At 46.2% G+C, this 20834-nt stretch overlaps 2 protein-coding genes across 4 annotated transcripts in view; one reads left to right on the top strand and one right to left on the bottom strand.

The window, feature by feature from the left end:
* Nucleotides 1-13445, top strand: part of SAV1 (salvador family WW domain containing protein 1) — a 30665-nt gene extending 17220 nt beyond the window's left edge. For both annotated transcript variants that reach the window (XM_006276016.4, XM_059723387.1), the window contains one exon: nucleotides 12202-13445. In XM_006276016.4, coding sequence (XP_006276078.1) covers nucleotides 12202-12403 — 202 coding nt within the window. In that variant the 3' untranslated portion in view covers nucleotides 12404-13445. The remainder of the gene's footprint in view (nucleotides 1-12201) is intronic.
* Nucleotides 13446-15563: 2118 nt separating this feature from the next.
* The window catches only part of ATL1 (atlastin GTPase 1), a 44621-nt gene continuing 39350 nt past the window's right edge, over nucleotides 15564-20834 (bottom strand). For both annotated transcript variants that reach the window (XM_019494091.2, XM_019494092.2), the window contains one exon: nucleotides 15564-16464. In XM_019494091.2, the coding sequence (XP_019349636.1) occupies nucleotides 16354-16464 (111 nt within the window). In that variant the 3' untranslated portion in view covers nucleotides 15564-16353. The remainder of the gene's footprint in view (nucleotides 16465-20834) is intronic.

Here is a 20834-nt window from a genome sequence, read left to right as displayed (position 1 = left end):
GTTTTTAAGTGAAAATCTTTCTTTGGAGAAAAGTGTTGGCAAACAGTGCATTTCAGGAAGGCTATATAATCACTGCAGTGATCCCTTACTGTTCACACAAACTTGTCAGGAAAAAAAGCTGAAGAATGAGTAGTATCAGGTTTAGTTTTAATATGTCTTGATCCAAGACATAATCACATAACATTTTTCTAGAATGTTGATTTTTAAAAGTTAATAATTAAAACTTGTTCTTTTTGGAATCAATCTATACAAATTTCAGAATAAAATTAAGAATTTTGGACTTACAGTTAAAACCTTCACTCTTGTCCAAAAAGTTTAATTACTGCTAACTAAACAAAATTTAAAAATGTGTATAATTATACCCCTAAAAGGAATAATTCTCTGGTAGGAATTAGGAGTAAGAACGTGTTTCTGAGAACACATTTTGTGACATTAGCAAAACAAAGTATATGTTTCAGGCCCCAGTCACAAGTGAGCAATAAAAAGAAAAACAGTTTGTGAATGTGCATGTTGCCATTTTAATGACATTTTTCCGTATAAAATAAACTTATAAGAGTGAAAAATTGAATTGTAGCAACAAACAGGTCTGTGAAAATCTACAGGTTTGGTAGGATTTTCGGTGGCATCCAGCTTTAAGGTATTTTTAAAGGCTCTAGTGATCATAATTTGAATGGATTTTATTGCTGCTTGTGGCTACTGAGCCTACCAGCAACTCATGAAGATTTAAATTGGCCTAAATTCCAACAATATTCTTATGCACCAGGGACAAGTTCCTGTAACCTATGAGAGGGCTCATTTCCTATAAACAGCTGCTGGCCATAACTGCATTTCTTTATTTAGATTTTGAGTATCCAAACAGTGCATTTTTGAACTGTTTCATTGTGTGGCAGATGGATTCTTTTCCTTGCATTTCTGGAACAAGCAGTTTCAGTAAGTCCTGCAGGCTAAGATAAAATTAGCACAAAATGAGCTAGTCCACAGAATTAAAATGCTTTGCATATTTCAAAAGGAATAAAGAGTTCCTATGTAAACACAGCCGTCTCTCACCGATTGAGTTTGTGTGAGGTGAGTTCCGGTAGTAATTTTATTAATAGGCCTTTGCACATGAAACAGCACACCATAATCACTTGTAATCCTCATAACGCCCACTGGAAGAAGGTAACTGCCTATTCCCCCCCAGGCCTTAGACCAGAAGAACTCAGGATGAAAGGCAGCAGTTTGCTCATGGTCTTGGATGGTTGGTCTTGGTAAATTGTCAAGATCTTTGTTGCCTCCCATTCTGGAGATTAAGGGCAAATTTAAACAATGTTCATCTGTTGTAGAGCTTTGCAGCAGTAAATGACCAACAGGCTCAAGTTCAATCTCTGCCTTGTGTGGAGCAAGGATGCAAACCTAGGTTTCCATCCCATGACGGCAAGTGTCCAGACTAGGCTTTGGGTTTTGGATAGGTGTACCTCACCCTCTGCAACTGAAGCTTGTCCTACTTTGCTTATGGTACTTGAATATTATTAACATATTATTAATTGGGGGCCTGGATTGGAAGCTGAGTAGGGTGGATTTGATTTAAATCAAACTGATTTGAATTGTGATGGGAGATTGGCATTAACACTTTCCTTGTACAACCCAGAGTATTGCTTGTCTAAATTGATAGTGTGTGATGTTTAACAGTCAAAGTTAGATATCCCTTTTTTTGTCCTGTTCCCCCCCCCCCTCCACCCCTCTCATTAAAAGGCAGGGTACCCTTTGAAAGGGAAGGTTCGCTGCTTTCATGTAAATGAAGTATTGCCAGAAGATGAAGAATAATGGTAATTTTAGTACTCCAGTGCCCTCATCTGGAATTTCCTCCTGTCGCATGCTAACAGCCAGAAATCTGTTACTGTGTTTGATATATCTGGTAGGTACTACTTGAGGGACACTTTTCAGGGTATGAAATAATCGGAGGTCGGACAGAGTATACCACCTTTGAGATCGGACAGAATAGACCAAACAGACAGGAAGTGTGTTTTGAAGCAGCTGATCCAAATGACCATTAGAATAACTTTTTTTTTTTTTTTTTTTTTTTTAACCATCTTTCCCTATATTTGTAGCCTGTTTATTAATATCATTAAAATATGCCAGGGTATTAAATTGCACCATGACAGGTGGTTACAGGAATGAAAAAGCCTGAAATTGGTGAGCAAAATACCTTGTGCCACTTTTGGATTGGCCATCCACTGAGATCAGTTCAGTAGTTACACTACATCAGAAAGTGTATGTGCTGTGGAACTGGCAGTGATAAATAATTATTGTTCGGACTGCTGCTGGAAGTGTTTGAAGGGTTGCCAGATGCTGACAAGCACTTTTTATCCAGAACTTAAGAAGTCGACATAAAAAGCATTGTTTGGTTGGTTGCTTCATGCAGTCGGTTGATAAGGCAAGCTGAGTGTATGTGGAGTAAACTGGGGTAAACCAACTCCTGTTGGTGGCTTTATCTCTGCTTAACAGCCCTCTTCCTATATCCCACTCATGTTGGCAGCAGCTGAAGTCAGGTCCTGTTACCAAAATACAAAACGCTGTCCTGATTTTGCTGGTTTCTTTTGCTGGTAATGGCAGCCACAGGTAGGAAGATGCACAGTCGAAGCTGTCTATGATCCTGCTTTATCAATCATTTAACAAAAAGAAAGAAAAGAAAAGCTGCAAGTTACTGGAAACCAGATAAAGCAGGAATCGGGTGCCTATACATGTACATTGAGGCTGCTCCAGCATTGATTACAACTGAATGATCCCCCTGCCTCTTCGGTGCAATTATGGTGCATCGGATTAGACTCAGTTGAGTCTGCTGGAGCGTGGTAATTACCGCACTCCAGTATCACGTGCATCAGTGCTCCCGCACTGAAAAATGGCAGCAGGGGCGCTTTAAGTAAAGCTCATTGAACAAGCTTTAGTTAAAGCATCCCCATCACCACTTTTCAGCATGGAGACGCTGATGCACGTGATGCTCCGGACACTCCCCCGCCGCCTTCCCGAGCATATGTATAAACACCCCAGGTGCCTGTTATAAAATAGCTGTGTTCAGTTCAAAGAACTCTTGACAGGACACAGCTTTCTGATAACCGATGCCTTCCATCATCAGTTGTCACTGAGAAGAATGGTAATAATGAATTCTTGGGAAGATCATTGATTTGGCAGTGCAGTATTACTAGCATAGAATAAAATTAAAAGAAGTTTCTGAGCTGGAATGTTTGGGAGCTGTCTGTACTCTCATGTCCACTTTCTGATGTTAATGGAGCCTTTCCAGATGTGTGCCTTTTTAATGATGAAAATATTAATGTTTTTATTTATAATAGCGCAGATCAGTTTACAGTTATTATCCTTTCTTTGTCCTGGCTTGTGCATTGTTTTACTTATGAATGAATTTTTCATGTAGTTTAGTCAGATCAAGCTGATTATCAGGTGTTTTCTTTGCACCAGTGGCACCTATAGCAAGCAGGAACACATTAACATTTGAGAGAGAATAAAAAATGAGAAGGATAATTTAGATGGCTGTTGCACCAAGGTTAATCCAGTAACAGAATATAAATGCATAAAGATGTTTACCAAAACAGTTCAGCCCTGAGCTGCTACAGGAAAATGAGGCAGATCAAACAAAATTCTGGGAATGAGACCATAGGAAAAACAATACCCTTTTCCCACAAAGTTTGGAAGAAGACAAAAAGCTTTACAATTTTATCATGTTGGCGATATCCTTGACCGCAGTCTCTTGAGTGCACCCTTTAAGGGCAGACCCAAATGCTTTTATTCCTCGCAAGGTAAAACCTTGCCATTTTCCCAAATCCAGAGTAGGAGAAAAAGCCTGAACATACGTATGCTTGTGGTTTCTTCTGGGAAAGCAGCGGCTCTCCCAAGATAAACTAAATGTCTCTACAGGATCTACCTGTCCAGCCTGCAGCCTCCCTATTTGACAGCTGTTCCTCTGGCGTTTGTCCAGCTCAGTTTAGAACCTGCAGGACGTGTCCCTTCGGAGTTTGTGATCAGTACAGAAATACAGTAACTCAAAACAAATTATCTCTGGGAATAAAACACAGAGAGAGAAAAGGGGTTAAGAGACTCACACATGTAGATCTTACCTGAAGCTTTGTATTTTCTCCTAAGCTTTGGAAGGCTTCATTGTATTCAGAAATTCCCTTTACTAGGTAGGGTTCAGGTTTCTCTCTCTCATTTCCTGTACTTCTGTGTACCCTGTACCAAAACTGGTGTTGTAAAGTGGAAACAGGGTGTCAATTTATAAATGTCGTGGTGTGAAACGTTGTAACTCAGAACGTTGTAAGTTGAGGACTGCCTGTGCTACTTTTTGGGGCATGTAAAAACCCCTGCTGGAATGGCCAGTTAACAGATCAACACCACAGCAGGCAGGCATGTACAATATTTTTTAATGAGATGGATATCTCCCATGTTCTTCAAAAAGCCTTTTTGTTGAGAAGCTGGGATGCTTCCTCACTTTGAAACAGGGGGTTGAATTCAGTTGTGCAGAGACTGCTGATGTGTCATGGAAACAGGTAGAGTCTCATCCCTGAAAAAAGCACCCAAATTTGAATCAGTCAACCCCTCTGGAAAGATTGCAGCATGCTCAGTGGAGATGTGCTATAGATTGGCAGCTGAACAGCCCAAATGTGCCTGCTGAGCATGCTGCAGATCAGGGCTGAGCAGGATGCTCCCTGCCATTGCAAGGTAAGTAAGTGGGGGAGAGAGGGAAAGTGAAAGCCTGGAAAGCAGCGGGGAAGGAGAACTAGATTAGGCCACACTGGAAGGATTTAGCAGAGGAGAGGTTATGTGGCACAAGCAGTCTGGCACTGTGGCTGGATGGGCATGCTATATCTGGCTATGGAAGATGGAGACGGAACAAGCATGGGAAAAATAGTGGACTAGGACCTGCTGTAGGCCCTACTGCCCAAGGGAGTACTGCCCACAGGACACAGACCCCACAGCTGACATGAGAATAAGCTGCAGCCAAATATGAACCAGCTGAACCATCTCAATGGGGAAAGTGGTGAGTTTTCTTAAAATTGCAGTTTTGGTTTCAGATCCATGGAAATTGGAACGGCTGGGTGGGGATCAAGGGGTCTCGGCACCAGTCAGGTCAGAGTGCTGAGCACCAGGACCGAGAAGGTTCTTCTGGGAACAGCTGGGGTAAGAAAACCTGGTTGTCATGGCAAATTGAAAGGGCTGCTTGTGAGGGTCGGTCCTGCACCCTGCCCTTTTCCTGCTGCCTCCTGGACTACCTGTTTCGCCTGTAGTAGAACTGGAAAATCTGTCACGGGTCTTTGTGTTGGTTCCAAAAAGTCAGCTTCTGATGACTCCCTTCCACAGATGGCTTATGGCTTTCTGCCACGTACATGGCTGCAGAAACCAGCAGTGCATTATGGTACAGGCATCTGTGAGCAGCACCCTCTTTAGTCTGAGCTAGGCCTGCCATGTTTTTCCTCAAGTCGACTGCTGGCTCCTAGTCTCCAAAAATCATCCCACTTCCAGGGGCACCAACCAGAAAGAAATCAGTACATTTGGAAAACATGCCTGCCTAGTGGTGGTTCCTGATCATTTGACAGGAGCTGAAACACTGTAGAGAGGACTGCCCACCTCTCTCCCAGCTTATCCAGTGGCTTTCAATGTCGTTTAGTCCTAAGGCACCTTTTGTTAAATTCAGGCCCTCCCCCCCCCCCCCCCAAACCCCCCCAGAAAATGCCAGTTCAGTTTTCACTTGTTTTTTGACTGCAGAAAAACAATAGAGCAACTCTGTGGCAAAGAACTGAGAAAGACCACAAGAGATCTGAAAGCTATTTGAAATATATGGGTTTACCTTGTGAATCATGTTTGCAGTGCTGACATGGTATAGCACCCTTGCACAGATCTCAAGGCACCCCAGGGTGCTTCAGCACCCTGGTTGAGAATCACTGGCTTAACCTGTTTCTGAAGTTAGGGAGAGCTGAAGGGGAGGTTATGGCATATGACTGTACTTGAAGGCTACTCTGAATATGCATAAAGGGAATGAATTAGTTTCGCAACCTTAGCTGTGGCTTTTCCAAACTTCTGAACACTTGAATCACAGCCTCATTGTTCTTCCAGAGAGTCGTGTGTGTATAACAAGAAACTAAAAAATGAAGAAGTAAACATGAAAAATGTCATGGTGGCCATGCCATGGTGTGATATAATCAGCAAGGGTATGAAATACCAGGTGACCTAATTCAGCATGCATGGAGTTTATTTTAGATAAGTGTGAGTTACTAACTAATATATAAATGAACCATTTCTTTTTTTTTTTTTTTTTTGCATGTAAAACAATAGAAATAAAATTGGACTCTGTTTGATCAGCTATCTGGTTCCCTTTAAAGTCTAAACTGTGCCAGTTCTCATCATGGAAAATTACTTGGAAAAGAAATGGCACTGTCTTGATCAGTCATAAGACTTGTTTGGCAGTATGTACATGAAATGCAACAATTCACAAGATTTCCAGTGCACTCAGATCTGTTAGTGAAATACCTGAGGCTTTGATAGGTTTGCTTGTATTGTTCTGTAGGTTGCTAATTTTGGCAGTTTGGAATACATTAGAAGTCTGAAATCAAGGAAAGTTAGGTATTTACATATTCTAAAACAGAAGAAAAAATAAGTCATTGAGTTTAAACAAGAAATTAGAATTCTTACTGGCAGAGGAAAAAGTTATGGCTGACTTGCTGCATCTGTATGTATTTAGCAACATAATGCTTTATACGAAAAGAAAGCTGGGGTATCTGTAGTTTAGAAAAATGTAAATGATAGAGAAATGATATAAAAATATGCCAAGCAGCTAACTTTGGGTGTTTATTCATAGCTTCATTGAAAATGACTCCCCATATGTTTTTTCTAGTACCTTGATAGATATTGCCTTTCTACCTTGCCTCAGGGTTTTCATCTTACTGTGCTTTGCCCTTCGTTTTGCTAGGTAACTAATCTGTCGTTTAATGAAGGCTGTCTAATTGCAGGCCTCTGGGGGTTTTTTATTGCACCTGGCTGTAGTTGCTGTGTATACGTTCCCACAGTGCAACTTGTTTTTGATTAACGTCTGGTTCCTACGTCAAGGACCTCATGGTGACATCATCTCTTCTTTGCTTTCACATATGAAACTTCCCTATTTGGAGTCCCCTACATCATCTGAGATCAATAATTTTTTCCCTTTCCTTTCTCTAGTTTTGCATGCTTCTTTATTCACAGGGGCAGCATTTCGGCTTCCCAGTACCTTGTCACTGATCGGTTATGGTTTTTTGCCATCTCAGGGTAATGATGGAAACAAAAGAAAGAAGTTGCTTTAAGTCAGAAGATGCTAGAATATGGAGTATTGCTGTGGAGGAAGAGACATGAGGACTGACCATTCAGGGAAAGATTTCACAGCAAGAGCCGCTAAGCAGGGAACTGTGGCGGTTGATGCAACAGGTTTTAACTATGGAGAACAGGTTAGGTTAGGCAGTGAAGTGAGGTCATTCTGCAAAATCCAGAAGGTCTCACTGGGTAATTCAAGCTACCACGTTTCCTTGTTCATTTGCTCCATTCTGTGACCATTATAGCCATTATAACAAGCAGACAGTAATACATGGATGGGCAAAATACAGCCCAGGGCCTGGATCTGGCCTGCCAAGGGATTTTGTCCAGCCCACAGAAGGTCCCTCGGTCCTGCCTAGCCCAGGTGTAGGGGGCAGCCCAAGCCATGGTGCTTTTAGCCGGTCCCACCACCCCCAGGCGCACAGCAGGACTGAGGCAGTGCAGCAGCCAGACTTGCTTCCCAGCAGCCCTGGCAGCGGTGGTTCTTTCTAGCTGCCGCCACCACCAGACCCAGCTGCACTGCCTGGGCACCCTGGCCCGTCCACCGCACAGGCACTGATGGAGGCTGGAGCTCCATGGGTAGGGCACACAGACAGGTGGTTAGGGTGCGGGTGTGGGCAGGCGGGAAGCAGTGTTAGCAGCAGGACAGGTAGGTGGGGCCAGGATCACTGCTCCCTGGATTCTGCAGGCCGGGATGTGCGAGGAGTAGATCATGGCTGTGGGCCAGGCCCCAGGCCCGTGCTGTCACCTCAAGATCCTGGCCCTGCCCTCCCGTCCCACTCCCAGGTGCAGCTCCCTGCCCGCCTGCAGCCCCATCTGGTCTGCCTGCCCACACGCCCTGCTTGCATGGTTCCCAGTTGGTCCCCATGGAGACCCCAGGATTTCAAGGCAGTGACAGCACAAGGCTGGGGCCCAGGGCAGAGCCATGATCCACTTCCTGCACACCACCGCCTGCAGAACCAGCGCCCATTGCAGAGAGCAGATCTCGGCTGGGCCCTGGCCCCACACTGTCACTGCCTTGGATCCTGATCCCAGAGCTAGCCCCACCTGCCTGCCCACTCCTGGATGGGCACACCTGCCTCCCCCCCCCCCCCACTTGTGGCCCCATCCCAGCTACCCAGCTGACTGCAGAGCCATTTAGGGAGTTTTGGGGAGCTGTTTGGGGGGGGGAGGGGGGGGGAGAGTTGCTGACCCAGCCCACAACAGCTCACAGAACTCACTATGTGACCCTCAGGCCCAAATAATTGCCCACCCCTGCAGTAATAGGGGCTGGTTTTGAAGGGTAGTTTTGGGAAGCCTTCCTTTTGCATCATGTGCTTCATTATGTGGGAATGTGAGTCAGCAGGAATATGGATCAAATGATGTGGTGGAAGAGCACTTCAAAAATCATGTAGTGCATATGCTGTTGTTCCTAATAAACTGAGAACAAAGCAGTGTCTATTAGCAGTGCTTTTGAAGGCTCAGGAAACTCTTCAGAAACAGATGTTAGAGCTGAAAGAACCCAGGAAGGGTGGCTGTGCCTTAAAGAAGTGATCCTTTGGGCACAGAGGGGGGAAATTGGCACATCCCAATGTGGGGGGAAAGGGGCCAAGAGGTTTCTTTGGCTAACCAGAGAAATTCAGAGCAGCCTAAGGGCAAAAAGGGGGGCATATAAGCATTGGAAACAGGGAGAAATTACTAAAGAAGAGTATGCCTCCTCAGCTCGCAGTTGTAGGGAGGCAGCTAGAAAGGCCAAAGCTACCATGGAGCTGAGGATGGCATCCCAAGTTAAGGGTAACAAAAAATTGTTTTTCAGGTTTATAGGGAGTAAAAGGAAGGCCTAGTGCAGTATAAGACCACTAGTGAATGGGCAAAAGCAATTGGTGACAGACAGAGGGGACAAGGCTGAACTCCTCAATGAGTTCTTTGCCTCGGTGTTCCTAAGTGAGGGGCAAGACAAGTCTTACAATGGGATCGTAGAGAGACAACAGCAGGGTGCCAGACCACCAAGCGTTGACCCTGAGATGGTGCAGAGTCACTTGGAAGGACTGGATGCGTTTAAGTCAGCAGGCCCGGATGAGCTCCATCCGAGGGTGCTGAAGGCACTGGCTGATGTCATTGCACAGCCACTGGCAAGAATATTTGAGCACTCGTGGTGCACAGGCCAGGTCCCAGAGGACTGGAAAAGGGCCAATGTGGTCCCCATTTTCAAGAAGGGGAGGGAGGAGGATCCAGGCAACTACAGGCCAGTCAGTCTCACCTCCATCCTTGGCAAAGTCTTTGAAAAGATTATTAAGGCTCATATACATGGGAGCCCAGCAGGAAAAATTATGCTGAGGGGAAACCAGCACGGGTTTGTAGCAGGTAGATCATACCTGACTAATCTCTAGTCTCTTTTTATGACCAGGTTACAAAACACCTGGACGCAGAAGTAGGGGTAGATATCGTTTATTTAGACTTCAGGAAGGCCTTCGATACGGTATCCCACCCTATACTGGTGAACAAGTTAAGAGGCTGTGACTTGGATGATTACGCAGTCTGGTGGGTGGCAAATTGGCTGGAGGGTCGCACCCGGAGAGTGGTGATGGATGGGTCGGTATTGACCTGGAAGGGTGTGGGCAGTGGGGTCCTGCAGGGCTCGGTCCTTGGACCAATACTCTTCAATGTCTTCAGTGACTTGGACAAGGGAGTGAAGTGTACTCTGTCCAAGTTTGCAGATGACACAAAACTGTGGGGAGAAGTGGACACGCCGGAGGGCAGGGAACAGCTGCAGGCAGACCTGGACAGGTTGAACAAATGGACAGAAAACAACAGAATGCAGTTCAACAAGGAGAAATGCAAAGTACTGCATCTGGGGAGGAAAAATGTCCAGCACACCTACTGCCTAGGGAATGACCTGCTGGGTGGCACGGAAGTGGAAAGGGATCTCGGAGTCCTAGTGGACTCCAAGATGAACATGAGTCGGCAGTGTGACGAAGCCATCAGAAAAGCCAATGGCACGTTATCGTGCATCAGCAGATGCATGACGAATAGGTCCAAGGAGGTGATACTTCCCCTCTATCAGGCGCTGGTCAGACCGCAGTTGGAGTACTGCGTGCAATTCTGGGCGCCACACTTCAAGAAGGATGCGGATAACCTGGAGAGGGTCCAGAGAAGGGCCACTTGTATGGTTAAGGGCCTGCAGACCAAGCCCTACGAGGAGAGACTGGGGGACCTGGACCTCTTCAGCCTCCGTGAGAGAAGTTTGAGAGGCGACCTTGTGGCTGCCTATAAGTTCATCACAGGGGCACAGAAGGGAATAGGTGAGGATTTATTCACCAAGGCGCCCCCGGGGGTTACAAGAAACAATGGCCACAAGCTAGCAGAGAGCAGATTTAGATTGGACATTAGGAAGAACTTCTTCACAGTTCGAGTGGCCAAGGTCTGGAACGGGCTCCCAAGGGAGGTGGTGCTCTCCCCTACCCTGGGGGTCTTCAAGAGGAGGTTAGATGAGTATCTAGCTGGGGTCATCTAGACCCAGCACTCTTTCCTGCTTATGCAGGGGGTCAGACTCGATGATCTGTTGAGGTCCCTTCCGACCCTAACATCTGTGAATCTATGAACCCAGGAAAATCCTGTGAGATCTGGAAATCTTGGGTCTAACCGGTCTGTTGCTCCATTTTCTTGCCTACATCAGGCACCGTTTCCCCCCAAATCACCCTCCCCCCCGCAAAAATAAAGGAAATGGGGGCATATGTATTAAGCCAGCGTTTCCCAACCAGTGTGCTGTCTGATGTGCCGGGGAACTTGGACTGGAGACACACCCCCTATCGGGCTGGAGCCACACCCCCTGCCTGCTGCTGCTGGGGGCACAGACAGACGAGGAGCGTGGCTCCAGTTCAAAATGCCATCCGGCTGGCCGCACACCACCCCTCCCCATCAGCGTCCAGCTGGTCATGAACCACCCCTGCCCCTTCCCCCACCCCTGCTCTGCGTCCCGTGTGCCACAGTGCTTTTTTATTTAGGTAGGTATGCCGTGGGGCGGAAAAGGTTAGGAAACACTGTAGTGAGCATTAGCTGTGGCATTGCTGTTCAGGCAGCTGAGGGTTATGGCTCAGTTCTTCACTGCACAGTCATTAAGGATTGTCGTTCCTTCTTTGTAATGGTCTTGATGTTTCACTGATCAAGCCCACCTTTCTTAGGACAGCTTTATCTGCTGGCTGTCCTAGTCTCCCCTGTTTCACAGCCCTGGAGCCTCTAGCTCTTTCAAAATCATAGACCCCCTGTGGAGACCACTCTTCAGCTGCATCTAGGGTTTTAGTTAAGCAGGAAAGTGAGGGTGGGTCAGCTGAAGATTTGGCCCTGCCCCTGCTCTGTGCAGCCATAACTCTGGAAACTTTTTATTCTTCCATCCTATCTTGAAAAACAAACGTGTTGTATTCCAAAGCGTGCTATATGCAAGAATATATGACATTTTCCATGCTCTTCTGACCAATATTTCTTGATCATAGCATGCAGACAAAATTCAAAACCCTCACTCCTATTTGAAGTGTTTTAGTGCACCCAGAATGTATTTTATAGTTGTTTTATAGCAGCCACTTGCTGGTACCATCAGTCATTTTAGTTTTTTTCCCATTAAACAATTTGGTATGTTTAATTCATAAATAAAGTGTGATTGAATGACCCCCCTCAAGTGATGGTTTCTCCTTCCTTCAGGAAGCAAATGACTTTCTCATATAGGCATTCTCATGTATGCCTTTCAACTGCAGAAGTGTTCTCCATCTGAAACAGGTTTATCACTGCAAACTCCCGATGAAATAGGCTCTCAGTGACCTCCGGGTTATATATTTTTGTATAATGTTTTGTGGCTAATTGCTTATGACCGCATGTAAATGAGCTGCTCATGTATCCAAACAGATACGATCATATTCTGAAGTGGGAACTCTTCCAGCTGGCGGACCTGGACACGTACCAGGGAATGCTGAAGCTGCTCTTCATGAAAGAACTGGAACGAATTGTTAAACTGTACGAAGCGTACAGACAAGCCCTTCACAGCGAGCTGGAGAACCGCAAGCAGAGGCAGCAGTGGTATGCACAGCAACACGGCAAGAATTTTTAAACTAACAGGTTTTTTTGGGGGGGTTTTAAACTGGACTTTTATGAGGACACTAAAAGCTTTAAAAGATTTTTTTTCACTTTTTTTTTTTTTAAACCATGAACAAGTGCTTTGGTTAAAAAGGCAGCTTATTTTTGTTGATGTTGCACCTTTGTAACTATCTTCTTGAATTGTTTTCTACGTATATTATGTACTGTTCATAGAATGAAAAACGTTTGTTAATCTTTTTCTGTGCAAAAAAAAAAAAAGTTTAGTTTATTATTTCGAGAGCCAGCGTGGAGTTTGAAATGGACTTCATCCTGGTATCTCCTGCTAGCAGCCAGCTGTAGTATTAAGAAGCTGACTTATATATTTCTAAACAGCAGCAGATGCAATTAGAAAGAACGTCGTGGATGCAAAACATTAAAATCGAAATTCCATCATTTTATTCCCCTTCACATGTCCTACATTAATCTCTGGAGAGAGACTGCTCTCGTTTACAACTTCAATGTACAGAACACCGACGTTGTTACTTTCCAGCGGCGCCTACCAGTAGTGCAGAAATGGATCCTTTTTAAGCAGAATAAAACGCTTCATCGACAAAATGAAGCATGAGGTTGCCTTATCTTTTTACTCTGTTTTTATGCAGCGGATCACTTTAGATCTGCCACTAGTCTGCACAGAATTTTGTCAGAGGGAAAACTACCTGCAAGCCCCTCGAAGACAAAGACCAGCACCCACACATGCTGAGCTGACTGTAGTTTATAATGAGGCATGTTGGGCGATGTCAGAATTATCCAGCTGACTTTATCAACCTTAACTCTCCATGATAAAATCAGGGAATTTAAAGAATCAAAATTTTTTTGCAAAAACATTGTCCTGTAGCGAAGTTCTCCTTATACGTGATTTTTTTAAAATTGTACAGGTACCCCTTCCAATATTTTTTTGGGTTCCTTAGCTGTCTGAAATGTTATTTATGGATCCTTTTTAGTGCAATAATTATTGTTGCAGACAAGAACTACATTTCCTGTAAATCACTTCAATAAATTTGTTTTTTGATTAATAAGTGTGGATGTGATTGATTTGCCTATCCAGAATTTCAAGTGGACATAGCACAGATACATTTTAAAAGGTAGTAAGATCCAATCCACACAGCTAGGAAAGTGCTCTGATAAGGGTGACTTAGAGTCACTTAGACAAATTGGAGGAGTGGGCCAAAAGTAACCTCGTGAGGTTCAGCAAGGACAAGTGCAAAATTCTGCACTTAGGACAGAACAACCCCATGCACTGACAGGCTGGGGGTGGCTGGCTGGGCAGCAGCTCTGCAGACAAGGACCGGGGGGGCGGGGGTTACAGTGGACAAAAAGCTGAATAGGAGCCAGCAGCGTGCCTTGGTGCCAAGAAGGCAAATGGCATCCTGGGCTGCATGGGTAGGAGCATTGCTAGTAGGTCAAGCAAAGTGATTCTTCCCCTCTGTTCAGCACTGGTGAGGCCACATCTTGGAGTACTGTGTTTAGTTTTGGGCCACCCACTATAGAAACGATGTGGACACATTGGAGAGTCCAGCAGAGGGCAGTTAAATTGGTTTGGGGGCTGGGGCACATGACTTACAAACGGGGCTAAGGCAACTGGGCAGATTAAGTCTGCAAAAGAGAAGACTGAGGGGGATTTAATTGCAACCTTCAACTCCCTGCAGGGGGTTGCACAGAGGATGGAGCTGGACTGTTCCCAGAGTCCCAGAGGATGGAGCTGGACGGAACAAGGAGCAATGGGCGCAAGTTGCAGCCGGGGTGGTTTAGGTTGGATATTAGGAAGAGTTTTCTCACTAGGAGAGTGGTGAAGCACTGGAGCAGGTTACCCAGAGAGGTGGGAAGCTCCATCCTTGGAGGTTGTCAAAACCCAGTTGGACAAAGCTTTGGCTGGGATGATCTAGTTGGGGATGGTCCTGCTTTGAGCAGGGGGTTGGACTAAATCGGCATTTCTCAACCCGTGGGTTGCAACCCAAAAGTGGATTGCAAAAATATATGAAAGGGTTGCGAACAAACTTCAAAAATGGATTTTCCTTTAAAAGAGAGAAACGTGGGAACCTGTGGCTTTTCCCTTGCAGGCTGGCAGCGTTCCAGCCTGCGAGGGGCTTCTTGGGAGCCCCCTGCTCCACGGTGGGGGACTCTGGGCAGGGGGCAGGGGGTCAGACTGGCCACTGGTGTTTATGAATGGGTCCGGTACAAAAAAGTTTTGAGAACCACTAGACTAGGTGTGACCCGAGGTGCCTTCCAACCTTAACTTTCTATGATTCTGTGAAAAGATATAAACAATAACTAGATTCTGGGAAGATTTGGTCTGCATAACAGACGTTGAACTCAATCCATGGGCAGGGCCACAGTATATTTTAATTCTGCTGCCATGCATATAAAATGGGTGGCCCTCCAATGTTCCTAATCCACAGAAGATTGCCAGCTGATAGCAACAGGAGGCTGACACACAAGCTGAACGCAGAATAAAATTTCTGGGCCTTTCGGCATTATTCAGTGGGAAATAGTGCTGTCTTTCTGTGTGTGCACGCAAGTAGTGTACAGTCCTTGTGCTCTTCGGCTGCCCACGCATCCATAAAGTTTAAAATCTGCCTTTAAAGCATGCCATTTCCTGAGCCAAACACCTCCACGAGTCTTGCTAGATGGATGTGTGTTGTGTCCCATAGGGCGTTTCAGGCTGTCTGCAGACCCTGGCAAAGATCTCGCTGGCTTTGCATCATTTTGTATATGGAAACTTTTCTTCAACCGTAAGATCCAGAAGCTACTTTTTAAACTGAAGTTTCCATAATGCAGAATCTGAATCTGGCCTGTGAAACAGAATCAGATAAAATAAAATCTTGGCTGGACTGCATCTGGCCAACAGGCCAGATGTTTGATGCTGTTGGTGCAGCTGAATGATCAACAGAAGCAAATTCCACTACACGTGTTTCTCAATGGTAGCCTGCAGTTGATTTTAAAGGAAATGGTGGTGGTAAGTAAGGGGCCCTTTTAAGACTGATGAAATGAACCTGCTGCTTACAACTATACATCTCTTAGTTAGTTATCCTATAAAGTACAAGCTTACCTTGCTTTCTGCCATTGGAGCCTGACATTAAAATCTACGAGGGCACCTGTCAATGAATACGTAAATGTTTACAATAGGATCCGCTTCGTAGGAACCAAAAGCAAACTTTAATCGTTTGACAATAAAAGAATAGATAGAACTGTCGGACACATTCTATGCTGTATGTGTGTATATATACAGAAATACAGTGAAACTTTCTCAAGTACATGTACAAAGTGATCTTTTTGTGCATGAAAGTTAGGAACAGAAAAAGTTTGCTTTCCTTACGATATCATTAAACATACCATACAAGAAGAACTGTCCTTACAATTTCTGACAAAGCAAGTTAACACATTTTTTTTTCCACTGGTACTGATGCAATCATGTAGTCATGGCAGATATGAGGAAAAAGTTAATTGATCGAAAACCTTTGGTTACGTGATATGCTCGCTCAAATTCAGGGAGTAACACAAGAAGAGGTCGTCCTTCCGAAGACCGCCAAGATGTTTTCTGGAAAACTTGGGGTCCTATTACCACATCATTTTATTAATGCCTGTAGAATAACGTGTACTGATTTAAAGCGGAAAACAAGATTTCCTAAGTCAGCTGGAAATGATGTTTGATATTAAAAATTATAAGAGCATTGTATATATTTGCAGCAAAATAAATATGTACATATTAACAAAATGAAAAACATGCCTATATCTTCCCATCAAACAGTGTTGCCAAACTTAAAAAGCAAACACATCAAACCAGCTTACAAGCACATTTTGTTTTTTCATTCTCCCTTTTCCATTTCAGGAGCTTCAGACACTTGAGCATGGGTACAACAGTGAGAGTATTTAACCGATGAGAAGGTGGAGGTGTTCCTGTCATGCAACTGCCTGAGAGCCTCCGGTTTACATCTTCTTCTTTTCTGAACCTTCAGCAGATTCTGCTTTCTGTGCAGGGAATGCATGGTGGTACAAATGTCTGTGCGTTGCTGCTGCACTATAAAGTTTGTACAGAGCCTAAAAAAAAGACAAGGTATTTAATTCTTAGCTCAGTAGTTTATGAAACATGACAGTAGCAGGCTCAACAGTCACGATGGGCACCTGGGATGCAGGGAAAGACTTGCATCTCCATTTCCTTGACATAAAAGACATCTAGATTGAACCCACTATCTTTACACGGTCTGCTGTTTAGAGGGAGAAAGGCAATACTTAACCCAACCATTAAGAGACTTGATTTTTCTTCCATTGAGGAATGCCAATGTCATGCCTTTAAATACGAATTAGTTACAGAAGCATTCCTTATACGCCAGCTTTAAGGACTGCTAAAACACTGCTCATGCCATGAAAGACTTTTTACAAATCCTATCAAACTTGGGGACCCTGATTTCAAGCCCCACGCTTGTCTAGTAAGGGTGGTGTCCTGCACACGTTGTACTTTGTGGTTTTAAGCTGGCGGTACATACAATATACCCATTCATTTTGCTGTTAGAGTCTTTGCTGTTGAACATGCCATGCAGCAGATTTCAGGCATCCAACGTGCACGCGTTCTGTAGAGAAATGCATATCGTTTCATTTTCAAGTGTCTTGCTAGTGGCATGCGTGCTCCTATCTTCTAGATGAGACCACACAAGCCACTACAAAGACACCGATTTGCTAGACGATAAGTACTTTTATCCCCATTGTTTGTGCAGAATTCATTATGAATAAGACGATGTCTTTAAAAAATAGTTTTGACCAAGCATTAAATGGACAAGCCGAAGACTCTAGGTTAAAGGAGCGTTTGCTGTTCATCGTGGCCATGCAAGCTCAGAGTTGACATGAATCTGTTGGTTTTCTTTCATCAGCATGAACGTTGCCCTGTTCCCAGGACGAGAGCAAGGCCTGTGCCACTGGGACTGTTGAGTGGAGGAAGGAAAAAGAGAGAAATCCTGGCCTATGGCCTACCCTGCAGGAAGCCCTGCAACTTCTGCAGACAGGTCTGTGGCTCAAGGATGGGACTCAAGTTGCCTCAAGACCCATCAGCGAGCCATGGTAGAGACCATCCTCCAATTGAGGGATGGCCGATGACAATGACGGGCACCTGTGAATCGGCACCTTCCACTTCCTTCACTGGAGACCATTGCTGCGGGAGTGCAGAGCAGTTTGCCAGTGCCTCAGTAAGTCTCCATGTTGAGCTGAAAAGTGCAGGAGGTGTCGAGAGACACCCTTGCAGCTAGTAGAAGACTAACAGGGGGCAGTCAGTAAATCTTCATGAACCTCCATCCCCTTAATGACCAGCAGAAGCGTCCTGGGAAGTAAAGCTGGTTGCTATCCAGTGAAAATGTTGCTCCTAAGTGGACTGCAAACAAACTTGGCATCGGCCTCCCGGTCAGGCAAATAGGTCGGTTATGAAAGGACAAGGCCTGCTTTAGGAGGGGTCTCTCTCAAACCAGGGGCAGGGCAGGGTGGTACCATGGAGTCCAACTCAAAACTGAGCTCTATGAGGGATGTGCTTAAGCCAGAGGGGAGATTTAAGGGTAAGTGTTAGTGCCAGGGCCTCAGGCAGTTGGACTTGTGGGTCCTGATCCATGGCAGTGGCACGAGGTAACACCTGCACCTAAAAGCCACAGTCTGAGCTGAAGCCTGTCAAGCTCGAGCTACAGTTTGGATCTAAACCCAGCAGCCTGGTGAGTGCCCATGAAGGGGCGCTTAACCAGCTCTGGCAGGTGGGATCAGCATAACAGAGGCCTTTGCAAGGACCTAAAGGCTCTCTGAAAGCAAAGAGCGGGGCTGCTGGGCTGCTCCAGAAGGGGCATGTGGCAAGCGTGAGGTCTGGACAGCTTAACTGCTTTTGAGCTTGCTCGCATAGCCGACTGCCTGCTGCTGATGTAGCTGGTGTCCGTGACACAGGGAGAGCACCGGTCCCAAAGCGGACCCAGAAGAGAGCCTCTGTCCTGGTGATCGCAGTCCCGCAAGCTAACTCTGGAGGAGGAGGCTCAAACAAGACCTGGGGGCAGGCTGACCAGGTGAGAGCAGTCGCAGGTAACACAACTGAATCGCACCTCAACCTTCCTGGTACAGGTTATGTGCTGCAAGACCGCAGGCGGCTGTGCGGGCAGGGGGCAGTCTGGGCATGGAGGGCTGCTGGGACACATGCCCATTAAGCGAGGCATGATGCACCTCTAGTGGACAAAAGGATGAAGCCCTGTCACCCTCCAGTGACCTGCCTTGTCGTGGGCAACAGAGAAGGGCCTAGCATTCCCCTGGGAGGCTGAGGGACGGTCCCTGTGGGGAACAACATGGCTGCTTTGAGCCCAATGATCTCCAGTGCAAACGCTCTCCAGCCCAGATGCGCTGACCAAGAAGCCAAGCTCACGGCCGCTCTTATCAGAGAAAAGTCGGTGCTGACTGCTCAAAAGTTCTGCTAAGCACAGCTGCACCGCCTGCTCTGCCTGAGCAAAAAGAAACAGGCTGGCAAAGAATAGGCCCAATTTTCAACAACCAGAAGGTCCAAAGGACCCCAGGTAAATGCAATACAACTTCTGGAGGGAGGTCAGCATTGATGCCTGGGGTATTGGGCCCGGAGGTTGGTCCCGTTGCCTGGCATGGAGAGAGACAGTGCCCGGGAGGCCAGAGCCAGGGCTTGTGGCTGAAGTCCGCTAAAAATTCGATGACATTCCCAACACTAAGAGCCTGCCTTAATCTTACATTGACAACTCTGGGATTGCTTAGAATTAGTTTCCCCCTCCTTGTTTAACGCAAGTCAGAGGCTTTCATAACACTTTTAATGGTGTTTTTCCAGTTGTCCTTCCACATGACACCATGTCAGTCTACAGAGAAGAGCCGCTGAGCGTGCCGTGGAGGGAAGGGGGTCTCTTGTCTTCTGCTATTTGTGCACGACCAGGAAAGGCCCAGGGCCCAGATTTCCATGTGGAAGTCCACAGGCAAGAAAATCATTTTTCATTGAGATGCTCCAAATTCAGATGCTTCTGGGTACCAAGGTAGGCGGTTTTTGACAGCCAGCCAGGAAGAGCAGGAGCGCTAGGACATTGCTCACACTGACGGGGATGATATATATCAGTGGTTCCCAACCTTTTTAGACCGCAGCCTGGAAGTGACCACGGACCAGCAGACTGCAGTCAGGAAGTGACTGGCATACCGCAGACCGGCAGCCAACCCTTTTTTATACTCTGTATGAAATGTCTGTGCATATACGAAGTATAAAAAAGGGTTGGCTGCCGGTCCACAGTATACCGGCCACTTCTGGACTTCCAGTCCAGCAGCCAACCCTTCATAGCCCGGTCCCGGGGGTTGGGAACCTCTGATATACATGACAACTGGGAAACACTTATGCCACCCTTTTCCATCTGCAGGTCCCAGTGCTTTGGTTCAGGGCTGTCCAACTTTCAAGCTGCTGTGATGAGCCTCAGTCTCCCCCAGGCTATGCGTCCCACGGATGCCCCCTGCCACTGCACTATTTGCCCACAACTCCCCTACGTTGAACGTGTGCCTGTGACCTTCCTCTTTCCCACTCCTCATCCTGCTGCATCATACCCCAGACTCACCCACAGGTTCCTGCACTGTCCCACCCCCTGGGACAAGGGCAGGAATCAGCAGAGGGAGGGAAGCCCTGCAATAGCAGCCACAGATGTGGGAGAGCAGTGGCCAGTTGGGAGCCTGGAAGCTGCACATCAATCCCTCCTCGGCCACATGTGGCCTGCAAGCCACCAGGTAGGCAGCCCTGCTATAGCTAAATCTAATTCCAGTTCCATCCAGAACAGCCCTGCAAACCAGCCTGAGTCTCATGCTGTCCAGAGAAACCAGTCTGCATCGCGGAAGTGATGACAGAACGGGGCATGGATATGGATTATGGATTTGTACAGGATGGTTTGGGTAGGATGATCCAGCTGAGGATTGGACTAGATGGCCTCTGGAGGTCCCTTCCAGCCCAACTTCTCTGTGACTTTATGGGAGTCTGAGTGCCACTCCTTTACTCTAAGCACCAGATAGCGTTGCCCTTAAAGCATGATTAATAGCGGGGCAGGGGAATCTGCTTCACGCTGATGTGACAAAGGCAGCGTTTATCCTACAGGGCACAAAGCAAAACACCTGCCCCGGTGGTTTGCCTGCAGAAGGTGGTCTGTGGGGAGGTAAACGAGATTTGCCAGGTCTCCGATTTTCACTTATTCTGACGTACGTTCACATCCTGGGAGCGGTGAACGGTGCTTTCGGGAAATGCAAGAGGAGAGCCTCGGCTCCTCACCGAGGGGAAATTGCCATTAGTTTCAGCAGGAGTCGTGCCTGAGCGGCAATGCAAAACTTGGCTGTTAGAAAAGAAAAGAGTTTTCAGGCCTCCTCGTCTGAGCCAGCGCAAAAAATATTGCCCGTATTAACCGGGAATGTTAAAA

Source organism: Alligator mississippiensis, chromosome 2 (genome assembly GCF_030867095.1).
Source record: "Alligator mississippiensis isolate rAllMis1 chromosome 2, rAllMis1, whole genome shotgun sequence".
NCBI lineage: Eukaryota > Metazoa > Chordata > Crocodylia > Alligatoridae > Alligator > Alligator mississippiensis.
Note: the sequence above shows the minus strand (reverse complement) of the source record. Positions and strands in the feature narration are given on the sequence as shown.